The sequence below is a fragment of the Melitaea cinxia genome, chromosome 30, assembly GCF_905220565.1.
Source record: "Melitaea cinxia chromosome 30, ilMelCinx1.1, whole genome shotgun sequence".
Lineage (NCBI taxonomy): Eukaryota > Metazoa > Arthropoda > Insecta > Lepidoptera > Nymphalidae > Melitaea > Melitaea cinxia.
The window spans coordinates 8,777,929-8,789,800 of NC_059423.1; the positions used below are offsets into that span (position 1 = coordinate 8,777,929).

The 11,872-nt window shown below is 61.0% G+C and overlaps 1 protein-coding gene across 1 annotated transcript; it reads right to left on the reverse strand.

The window, feature by feature from the left end:
* Positions 1 to 9,173: 9,173 nt before the first annotated feature.
* On the reverse strand, positions 9,174 to 11,189 carry LOC123668212. Its single transcript, XM_045602000.1, has one exon. The coding sequence runs from the start codon at positions 11,187 to 11,189 to the stop codon at positions 9,174 to 9,176; it is 2,016 nt and encodes a 671-aa protein (XP_045457956.1).
* Between the last annotated feature and the right edge of the window lie 683 nt (positions 11,190 to 11,872).

Genomic DNA, 11,872 nt, shown 5'->3' on the forward strand with positions numbered 1-11,872 from the left:
GTGGTGGCGAGGAAGGGAAGAAAGGCGGGGCCGCCCAAAAACCAGCCCCAGCCCCAGAACAAAGGTGTGCCGGCTAAAAAGCCAAAAACGCCGAAGCTGCGATTGCCGCGATCGGCGGCGGTGCAGCTGACGCTGCTGCCGGGCAGCACGAGGACCTACGCGGAGGTCCTCGGTGCCATAAAGGCTGACGGCCTTATAGCGAGCATGGGCGTCGAGACTCGCTATAGGGTCTCTCAGACCGGCGCGCGCAGGTTCGAGCTGCCTGGCACCGGCAACAAGGAGAAGGCCGAGGAGCTTGCCCGGCGCATCAAAGCGGTCGTCGGCAAGGACGTGGCGGTCACCCGGCCGGAGAAGTGCGCCGACCTGCGGGTGGCCGGGTTAGACGACTCGGTCACTCCCCAGGAGTTGGCCGGCGTGATCGCCAAGGCGGGAGGATGCGCCGAGGAATCCATTAAAGTGGGCGAAGTGCGGCAAAACTTCGCTGGCGTTGGGACGGCCTGGGTTCGCCTGCCGGTAGAGGCGGCGAAGAAAGTGGTCGACGGGCGCCGCCTACTCGTCGGATTCGTGTCGGCGAGTGTGTCCCTACTGAAGGCGAGACCTCAGCAATGTTATCGCTGCCACGAGGTTGGGCACGTGGCAGCGAAGTGCGACAAGGGGGTGGACCGCAGCGGCCAGTGCTACCGCTGCGGCAAGGAGGGGCACATTCGCCGGCAGTGTACTGCTGAAGCTTGCTGTCCCATATGCCAGGCGGAGAAAAAACCGGCTGGGCACAGTCTAGTTGCGTGCCCTCGCAATAAAGCGGGAAGGAGGAAGAAGGCGGCGCCCAAAAATAAAACCCGCGCGCCGCCTGCCAACAGAGCTGGGGAGGTGACAATGGACACCCAATTGTAATAATGGCGCTTAAGGTGCTCCAAGCCAACCTGAACCACTGTGCCAGGGCCCAGGACCTCCTCGTCCAGAGCCTGGTACAGTGGTCCGTGCGGGCGGCGGTGGTGGCCGAGCCGTACTCGGTCCCGCCGAGGGATAGTTGGATCGGCGATCGCGACGGCATGGTGGCCATCGTGACCCAGGTCGCCGCGGGCGCCCCGCCCCTTACGAACATTGTGAGGGGCTCGGGTTGCGTCGCGGCACTGCTGGGGGAGGTGGCCATCGTCGGGGCGTATTTTTCCCCGAACAAGTCGGTCGCCGAGTTCGAGGCGTTCCTCGACGGGACCGAGTCGATCATGCGTAGGTTTTATCCGGCGGAAGTGCTCGTGCTGGGCGACTTCAATGCGAAGTCACGTCTGTGGGGGTGTCCTGCCACAGATGCGCGGGGGGCGATTCTGGAGGAGTGGCTCGTTGCCACCGGCCTGACCGTCCTCAATCGCGGGACGGCCAACACGTGCGTGCGCAGGTCGGGCGGCTCGATCGTGGACGTGTCGTTTGCGAGCCCCGGCCTCGCGCGCCGCGTTCGGGACTGGCGAGTGCTGGACGACGTGGAGACTCTCTCGGATCATCGCTATATCCGCTTCGAGATCTCCGCTCGTCCGGCGGTGCCGCCAAGCTCCAGCCGCGCCTCGGCGGAGGAGGGTCCTCGGTGGCAGCTGAAGCGTCTCGACCGGGAGCGACTCGACGAAGCGGCGATAGTGGCGTCGTGTCAGCCGCGCGTCGACGGTCCACCGGACAGGGTGGCAGACTGGCTGGTGGCCAGAATGACCGACGCGTGCGACGCGGCCATGCCGCGGTCGAGGGGGCGCCCCGGGCGGGCTCAGGTGTACTGGTGGTCGGAGGCGATAGCGCAGCTGCGCAGGGAGTGCGTGGCCGTCCGACGCCAGTACACGCGCTGCAGGAGGCGCATCTTCAGGACGCCCCCCGCTTCGCAGGACAGGACACGGCACGAGGAGGAGGGCGAGCGGCTGTACGCCCTTTACACGGCAGCCAAAGCCAGCCTCCGTCGTGCCATCGGCGAGTCGCAGGCCGCGGCCAGGGAGGAAATGCTGGACGGACTGAACAGCGACCCGTGGGGGATGCCCTACAAGCGGGTACGCAACAAGGTCCGTCCCTGGGCTCCTCCACTCACGGAGACCCTGGACGCCGAAGTGGTCCGTGAGGTGGTCGCGGCCCTGTTCCCGACGGCGCCGGCCGAGCACGAGCCGCCGTCGATGGCACCGCGGGGAGAGGATCCAGACGTCGGAGAGGAGGCACCGGAGGTCGGCGAGTCCGAATTCGAGGAAGCAGTCGCGCGGCTGCGACGGAAGAACGTCGCTCCAGGCCCGGATGGGATTCCGGGGAGGGCGTGGGCGGTGGCGCTGAATCACCTGGCGCCGCGAGTTCGAGGGCTATTCTCTGCCTGTCTGGCTCAAGCCACAATTCCACAGCGGTGGAAGACAGGCAGGTTAGTCCTCCTCAGGAAGGAAGGCCGGCCGGCGGAGTCACCGTCGGCGTACCGCCCCATCGTCCTCCTCGACGAGCTCGCTAAACTGTTCGAGCGCGTCGTGGCCGCGCGTCTGGTGGCGCACCTCGGGCGTCGAGGACCCGACCTCTCGGACGTGCAGTTCGGCTTCCGCAGTGGCCGTTCTACCGTGGATGCCGTGCTGTGCGTCCGTGCCCAGGTGCAGGAAGCGGTGGCCCAGGGCGACGTCGTCGTGGCGGTGTCTATTGACATCGCCAACGCCTTTAACACGTTGCCCTGGGGTTGCATCAGGGAGGCGCTTCGCTATCACGGTGTGCCGACCTACTTGCGTCGCGTGGTCGGTGCCTACCTCTCCGACAGGTGGGTGGTCTTCCCCGGAAGGGATGGTCGGCTTGTGAGAAAGGAAGTCGTGTGCGGTGTCCCGCAGGGGTCGGTGCTTGGGCCACTCCTGTGGAACATCGGATACGACTGGGTGTTGCGTGGCTCGCTGCTGCGCGGCGTCAGCGTCGTCTGCTACGCCGACGACACGCTGGTGCTGGCCCGCCGACCGACGTATCGGGAGGCGGCAGTGCTGGCGACCGCTGGCGTCGCGCAGGTCGTGGCGCGAATCCGGCGCCTCGGCCTCGTCGTCGCGCTGGACAAGGCACAAGGAATAGTCTTCCACGGCCCGAGGAGGGCGCCTCCCCACGACGCCCATCTTATCGTGGGAGGCACTCGCATCGGCCTGTCGGGCACGATGACGTACCTGGGTCTCGTGCTCGACGGCCGGTGGAAGTTCCGGGCGCACTTCGCGCGGCTCGTCCCGCGCTTGCTGAAGGTGGGAGCCTCGCTCTCGTGGCTTTTGCCGAACATCGGCGGTCCCGGTGTGAGCTGCCGCCGGCTCTACACCGGCGTCGTGAGAGCGATGGCGATGTACGGTGCCCCCGTCTGGTCCGACGCCCTGGACCGCGAGAACATCGCCCTGCTGCGGCGCGCGCAGAGGGTGATGGCGATCAGGGTCGTACGCGGGTACCGTACGATCTCGGGCGACGCAGCGTGCGTGCTGGCTGGAGTCCTGCCCTGGGACCTGGACGCGGTCTCTCTGGCGTCGTCATACCGGCGGCGTCGGAGTCTGGCGTCCGGGACCCTCAGTCCGGCACCACGGCTTGCAGAACACCTGAGGCGAGAGCGGGATGCCGCGATCGCGGAGTGGGTTGTGAGGCTCGAGCGTCCGAGTGCGGGGCACCGGACGATCGATGCAGTTCGGCCGGTTCTTCGGCAGTGGTTGGACAGACGGCATGGCGTCCTAACCTTCCGCGCCACGCAGGTCCTCTCGGGGCACGGTTGCTTCGGGGGGTACCTGTGTCGGGTCGCCGGGAGGGAGCCCTCTCCTCGTTGCCACCACTGCCAGGATTGTGACGACGAGTCGGCGCAACACGTCTTGGAAGAGTGTTCGGCGTGGACGGAGGAGCGTGAAGAGCTCCGAAGCGTAGTTGGGCCGGACCTTTCGCTGCCGGCCGTGATTTCTGCCATGACCGGCAGCGAGAGGTGCTGGGACGCCGTCCTCGCGTACTGTGAGCGGGTGATGGCGCAGAAGGAGGCGGCGGAGCGGGTGAGGGAGGACACCACCGACCTCCCCCTCCGCCGCAAAAGGACCGGGCGTCGGAGGCTGGCGCACGATAACCGCCTCCCTCCCTAGACGCTAGGCAGACCAAAATCTGCCGGGTAGGCGCGCGCGGTGTCCCCCGCGCGCCACCTCCTCTACGAGGACAGGAAAGGGCCTGACGAGGCACGCCGCCGGGGTTTGCAGAAGAATTCGGACTCCTGCGACCCCGGCACGGGCGACGAAGGTGGACACCGTTGGTTTTTAGTGGGTAGTCTGGCATTGCACCTACCGCCGGGAGCCCCACACTCCCGCTGCCAAGCTTTCGGTGGCGGGGTCAGTGCGTAAATGCATTTTCCAACGTTAAAAAAAAAAAAAAAAAAAAAAAAAAAAAAAAAAGGTTAGGTTCCCAGGCCCCTCGGGCTGTGCTGGCTCCCTTGAGCTTTTGCTCGGTTGTCGGTGCAGTCCGGCGGACCCGTGGGGTAGTTGCGGGTTCGAGCTTGGCTCACTCGCTGGGGTGGCACTGCGATGCGGTGCGGGGAGAGGAGGACGGGTCGAGCGAGCGAACTCGATATAGCGACGAGTTCGCTCGCTCGCCCCGTGGCGCGCATGCGCGCGGGTAGGTGCACTCCGGGTACTGCTCTGCCCAGAGCGGACTTGTGAGTGCAGGCGCCGTGAGGGCGCGGAGACGTGGGGGTTGGTTTTACCTTCCCCTGCGCTGGGGACGAGGTGGGTGGGCTCGCTTGCCCGCCTCGGGGGGGGTGGTGCTCAGGCGCTTTCCCTTGCGCCGTCCCGGCCTGTGTTGACTCGCGTTGGCACTGTCCGGGCGGTGCGGGGCAGCCTGTGCGCCAGGCAGAGGGCGGTCGAGTTTTCGGCCAACTTCTGCCCGGGTTGGTGCGCGCGGTGCCACCGCGTGCCACCCACTAGGAACGGGATGGGCCCGCAAGGGCAACGCCGCCGGAGTTTGCAGAAGAATTTTCTTGATTCCTGCGACTTCGGCAATGGCGAGGGAGTGGCGCCGCTGGTTTTTACTGAGTAGTCTGGCTTGCCGGGAGTCTCAGACTTCCGTCGCCTTCGGGCGGCGGGGGTGCGTAAATGCATTTTCCAGCGTAAAAAAAAAAAAAAAAAAAAAAAAAAGGTTAGGTTAGGTTAGGTTCCCAGGCCCCAGACTTAGGTCTGGGAGGAGTTCCTGGTCTTCTACCTGGGCGCGTCCCCCGTTTGGCGGATAGGGGAGTGCCGCCTGCGTTGCCGCGATACGCAGGCGGTAGGGGTCTTCGGACCCCCGCGGACCAAAACCAGGGGGTAGGGCGCGAAAGCGCATCGGAGTGCCGGGGCGCTCTGGGAGGTGGACGGGGTGGGCGGGTTCGCTCGCTCGCCCTGAGGCGCTGAGGCGCGGGGTGCTGGCCGGGTTGTGCTGGCTCCCTGGAGCTTGCTCGGTTGCTGGTGCAACCCGGCGGACGTGTTGCGTGAGAGTCGGGCTGTGCTGACTCCCTGGAGCTTTGGCTCGGTTGTCGGTGCAGTTCGGCGGAGCCGTAGGGTGGTTGCCGGGTCGCGCTGGGCTCCCTGGAGCTTGCTCGGTTGTTCGGTGCGATCCTGGCATTGGAGGTGGGGCTTTTCGCCTAGCCGGGAGGGACAGGGCGGGTGGGTCCGGGCGGTCTGGCTCGCTCGTCCTGTGGCGCTGGGGCGCGGTATGCTGGCCGGGTTGTGCTGGCTCCCTTGAGCTTGCTCGGTTGCTGGTGTAATCCGGCGGACCAGTTGCGGGAGGGCCGGCTGTGCTGGCTCCCTTGAGCTTTTGCTCGGTTGTCGGTGCAGTCCGGCGGACCCGTGGGGTAGTTGCGGGTTCGAGCTTGGCTCACTCGCTGGGGTGGCACTGCGATGCGGTGCGGGGAGAGGAGGACGGGTCGAGCGAGCGAACTCGATGTAACGACGAATTCGCTCGCTCGCCCCGTGGCGCGCATGCGCGCGGGTAGGTGCACTCCGGGTACTGCTCTGCCCAGAGCGGACTTGTGAGTGCAGGCGCCGTGAGGGCGCGGAGACGTGGGGGTTGGTTTTACCTTCCCCTGCGCTGGGGACGAGGTGGGTGGGCTCGCTTGCCCGCCTCGGGGGGGGTGGTGCTTAGGCGCTTTCCCTTGCGCCGTCCCGGCCTGTGTTGACTCACGTTGGCACTGTCCGGGCGGTGCGGGGCAGCCTGAGCGCCAGGCAGAGGGCGGTCGGGTTTTCGGCCAACTTCTGCCCGGGTTGGTGCGCGCGGTGCCACCGCGTGCCACCCACTAGGAACGGGATGGGCCCGCAAGGGCAACGCCGCCGGAGTTTGCAGAAGAATTTTCTTGATTCCTGCGACTTCGGCAATGGCGAGGGAGTGGCGCCGCTGGTTTTTACTGAGTAGTCTGGCATGCCGGGAGTCTCAGACTTCCGTCGCCTTCGGGTGGCGGGGGTGCGTAAATGCATTTTCCAGCGTTAAAAAAAAAAAAAAAAAAAAAAAAAGGTTAGGTTAGGTTAGGTTCTGGATCACCGGAAACGTTGTCTTCCGCTCCAGGGGCGGGTCTCGGTCCTGGATTAACTCCGGGGCCGGGGTCGGGTCTCGGTCCCGGATCACCGGGGGCGGGTTTGTGGACTTATGGGGGTCTGCGGCTCGTCTTTCGGCCCGGGACGGGACGGGTCTCGGACTTGGATCACCGGGGGCGGGTCTTGCGGACTGACGGTCTTGCCGACTCGTTCCTCGCTCCGAGAAGGGGGCCCGGAAAGCCCGTCTTTCAGTTCGGAGGTCGTGCGCGGTGCGGGGTGGCACGTAGGTTGCCGTCGGTGAGGGTATGGCACTGCGACGCGGTGCGGGGAGTGGGGTGGGCGGGTTCGCTCGCCCGCCCTAAGACGTGCGGGGGCGCTCTCTCGCGCCGAGGCTGCGGTCGGCTAGAGGGCCTTGACTGCGGCCACCCTGGCCTTTGTCGGCTTCGTCGGGCTGACATTGTCCGCCCCGGGCTAGGTGCCTGGTGAGCCGAGTCGCCGGGCTAGGCCTGGGGCGCCGGGGCGGCGCGGGATTGTACCCACAGGCGCGATGCGGGCGGGGGGTGTCCCCCTGCCCGCGGGGGGGCCACGCGGGCGATGGGTCGGGGGATTCGTCGTCCGACTTGCACGGTCCCCCAAGGAGGGGAGGGCGCGCTTCGTGTTCGAGTGCGTCCTCCGAGGTGCTTTGCACCGTGGTGGGCCCGAAAGGGCAAGCGCCGGCGGGGTTGCGAATGAGCTGACAAGCGTCCTTGTGATCCCGCCACATAGGCGCACGGTAGAACACACGTGGCGGTTTTTTTTTTTTTTTTTTTTTTTTTTTTTTTTTTTTTTTTTTTTTTTTTTTTTTTTTTTTTTTTTTATTCAGTAAGAGTCTGAATCCCCTCCGAGCCCCCCCTACCGGAGGGTGTCCATGACGGATTTTCCCCACGTTAAAAAAAAAAAAAAAAGGTTAGGTTAGGTTAGGTTAGGTTAGGTTAGGTTAGGTTAGGTTAGGTTAGGTTAGGTTAGGTTAGGTTAGGTTAGGTTAGGTTAGGTTAGGTTAGGTTCCCAGGCCTTTGGAGCCCAGGCCCCAGACTTAGGTCTGGGACCTGGGCTCCAAGGGGAGGAGTTGCTGGACTTCTACTGGGCGCGTCCCCCGGGTGGCGGATAGGGGAGTGCCGCCTGCGGTTTCACGACTGCGGGCGGTAGGGGTCTTCGGATCCCCGCGGACCAAAACCAGACGATGCGCTCCGGGTCCCGCTCTGGTCTAGTGCTGGGGTGGTCCTGCGAGCGCGGGTGTGTTGGCGCGGAGGCGCGGCGGTGTGGGTGGCGCTGAGACGGCGCGGTGACGTGGGGGTCGGTCTTTCCTTCCCCCACGCGGAGGACGGGGTGGGCGGGTTCGCTCGCCCGCCCTAAGGCGTGCGAGGGCGCTCTCTCGCGCCGAGGCTGCGGTCGGCTGGAGGGCCTAGACTGCGGCCACCCTGGCCTTTGTCGGCTTCGTCGGGCTGACATTGTCCGCCCCGGGCTAGGTGCCTGGTGTCCCGTAACGCCGGGCTAGTCCTGGGGTGCCGGGGCGGCGCGGGATTGTACCCACCGGCGCAATGCGGGCGGGGGGTGTCCCCCTGCCCGCAGGGGGGGCCACGCGGGCGATGGGTCGGGGGATTCGTCGTCTGTCTTGCACGGTCCCCCCGAGGAGGGGAGGGCGCGCTTCGTGTTCGAGTGCGTCCTCCGAGGTGCTTTGCACCGCGGTGGGCCCGAAAGGGCAAGCGCCGGCGGGGTTGCGAAAGAGCTAACAGCGTCCTTGTGACCCCGCCACATTGGCGTACGGCAGAACACACGTGGCGGTTTTTATTCAGTAAGAGTCTGAATCCCCTCCGAGCCCCCCCTACCGGAGGGTGTCCATGACGGATTTTCCCCACGTAAAAAAAAAAAAAAAAAAAAAAAGGTTAGGTTAGGTTAGGTTAGGTTAGGTTAGGTTAGGTTAGGTTAGGTTAGGTTAGGTTAGGTTAGGTTAGGTTAGGTTAGGTTAGGTTAGGTTAGGTTAGGTTAGGTTAGGTTAGGTTAGGTTAGGTTAGGTTAGGTTAGGTTAGGTTAGGTTTTTTTAATTAAAATAAGTTGAGACGCTATGAGAGTTTAATTGTAGAGAAAAGATGGTTTGATGAGTATTACAAGATAAAATGAGAAGTGTTTGGGTACGCTCCGGCAAACGTAAAGAAGAAATTTAAGGGTTAAATATTTTTGAGACATTGAGAGTAAAAGTATATACAATAAAAAGTTAGGGTAGTCCCGGCTGGAGTCTTTTTATGAATCGGTGACTTTCTGGTGGGTGGGGTGGCCTGCGATTTGATACAGTTGGTCCCACCCATTCAGAACAGCCAACCAAAATGAAAGATGAAATGATGTTGATGGATAATGGGGGTGAAGAACTAAGATAAGGGAGGGGCTGGTTATGACATCGTCCCAGCAGCCACCCTTCTCGCCGATTTGATGGGGGTGAAATGATATCTTAAACTAGTACATATAAAATTTTGTAAGTAAAAGGAATATAATTGTAAGACTTAAAATAGTATTAACAGTAGTATCGTACATTGGTATTTTTATGTTTTTTTTTTTTTTTTTTTTTTTTTTTTTTTATACTTATCCTAGGGTACACGGTAAAATAAGAAGTAAAAAAAGTGACAATAACATAGATAAAATTTAACAGTAGTAATTAGAGACTTATGAACTAGCGTTATACTCCTTGAGCACCCTCAGGATCGAGTCCGACAAGCGAAAGTAGGAGCGGATACCGGCTCTGTGGGGTAGAAGCCCTACTAAGTTGTAGGGGTCCACTCCAAGGTATCCGCAGGTTTCTTCATGTTTATGCCTGAAGGCCGAAAACTCAGGGCAGCTCCTCAGGAGATGGTCCAGGTTCTGAGGAGTGGCTCCGTCGCAGGGACAGACCTCGTCCTCGGCGAGTTTAAATTTGTGTAAATATGATTTATTGAAGGCGTGTCCGGTGAGTGTCTGAGTGAGTGTGAATGTGATGTGTGTGGATTTGAGTAGTGTGTGTATGTGGTCTATTGTAGGGAGGAGGTCGCGGGTGTGTTGGCCCTGTTGTGCCTTCTCGTACCTCTCGCGCCATTCGGTGAGACTACGCTCTCTGGCCATAAGCTTAACAAAGCTTATGGGGAAGAGATCGTAGTCGAAGGCTCTGTGCATGGTAGCGGCGAGTTTTGCTTCGGTGTCTGCACGTTCGTTCCCGGTTATACCTGCATGGGCTTTGACCCAAGCAAAGTCGATACAGCCGGTGGGTGAGTGATCGTGTAGTGTGGCGTGAAGGTGTGCAACCAAGGGGTGTGTATTGCTACGATTCTGGGAGGCTTGGATGGCCGCTCTGGAGTCCGACAAGATGAGTGTGTGTGTGTGTCTGTGCTTGGAGGCCCATCGAGAGGCCTGGAGGATAGCGAAGAGTTCAGCCTGAAAGACTGAACAACTTCGATGAAGTATGAACTTCTTGACGGCCGGCGGACCCGCTCCGTTGTAACATACGAAGGCGGCACCGACCGAGCCGTCATCGAGTTTGCTGCCGTCTGTGAAGATGGTTGGGATGGGATTGGGGAGGGAAGAGAGGTGAGAGGACAGTTCAGCCTCAGAGTGGAAGTAGTGAGGGTTGAATGTTATTCTTCGGGCGGGATGAAGGAGGTGATGGGGGGGTATGTGCTTTTCTAGGGTGATGTCGTCGGGAAGGAAATCGCAATTCCCCGTGAGTCGAGCGAGTTCGATTTGATTTACCTCGAGGATCTTAATATCGATCGGGGTGAATTGCGCCAGAGCGAGTGCAGCATTGGTCGACACCGTTCTGAAGCCTTTAATGGCTCTGAGGGCGAAGCGCCGCTGCATGCTCAGGAGCAGTCTGGATATGTACTTTCTCCCGACGACATGGCCCCAGATGCCGGCGGCGTAAGTGACTATTGGTTGGATGACCTGGAGGTAAATTGTGCGGATGTTCTCGGGATGGGCTCCCCAAGTGGGTTTACAGTATAGTGTGAGTTTGTGGAAGAGTGCAGTGGCTTTGTTGATGACGTGGGTGACGTGTTTGTTGAAGCGTAATTTGTTATCCAGGATGACACCAAGGAGCTTGATGTCGTCCTGGAAGTGTAGTGAATGAGAGTTCATGCGTATGTCTGTATTTTTGGCCTTATCGCTGAAGGCGATGGCCTGTGTCTTCTGTGGGCTAAACGTGAGCTTGACCCCCCGTCCCCAGCTCACGATAGCGTGTAGTGCCTGGTTAGTAGTGTCCTGCAGGCTAAGTGGATCCTTGGCGGCCACAATGAGTAGAACGTCGTCCGCGAAGGCCTGTATTCGACACCCGGAGGGTAATTCGAGTTCCAGGAGTTCGTCCAAGATGACGTTCCACAGAATGGGGCCGCAAGTCGAGCCCTGGATGCAGCCCTTGGTCATGGGTTTAGACACGCGGGCACCAGCGTAATCGAGGGTGACTGTACGGTCGGTCGTGTAGTCCAGTACCAGTCCGTAAATGTTGGAAGGACAGCCTATGAGTCGAAGTCGGTTGAGGAGGGATGGCCACCAGGCGTTGTCGAACGCGGCCTTGATGTCCAGGGAGATGGCGAGGGTGAGCAGTCCGTCAGATTTGGTCTTGGTAATGTAGTCGATGGCCGCTTTGAGGGCGGCCGTAGTACTAGTCAGTGGCCTGAATCCGTACTGCCTCTCGCTCAATTTGTCCGTTGTCATGGCGGCGAAGGTGATCCGCTGGACAAAGAGCTTCTCGAGGACTTTTCCGAAAACAGGCAAGAGTCCGATCGGTCTGTAAGAGTTCAAGTCAGTGTAGTCAGTTTTGGAGGGTTTAGGTATGATCTTAACGAAGGCTTCCTTCCACTGTTTGGGGAAGTACTGGTTAGGTTAGGTTAGGTTAGGTTAGGTTAGGTTAGGTTAGGTTAGGTTAGGTTAGGTTAGGTTAGGTTAGGTTAGGTTAGGTTAGGTTAGGTTAGGTTAGGTTAGGTTAGGTTAGGTTAGGTTAGGTTAGGTTAGGTTAGGTTAGGTTAGGTTAGCTCAGAGGGCCCTGATGATCAAGTGGGAGGAGAGCCTGGGGTCTCCGGCGGCGGGCACGGTGACGGTGGACGCGATACGTCCACATTTAAGTCGCTGGGTCCAAAGGCGGCACGGGGTGCTGACCTTCCGCCTGACGCAGGTGCTTACCGGGCATGGTTGCTTTGGTAAGTACCTGCACCAAATCGCGAGGAGGGAAGCCACCCCTGCCTGTCACGAGTGTGGTGCTCCGATTGACACGGCGCGCCACACGCTAGAAGAGTGCGCCGCCTGGGACCCTCAGCGGAGGGCCCTCGTGGCGGTCATCGGCGGAGACCTCGCGCTGTCGAGCGTGGTCCGCTCCATGCTCGGCAGCGCGAGGTCCTGGT

Bases quoted from the DNA above. Each gene is read 5' to 3' on its own strand.
- LOC123668212 (XM_045602000.1), bottom strand. From the start codon at position 11,189: ATGACAACGGACAAATTGAGCGAGAGGCAGTACGGATTCAGGCCACTG.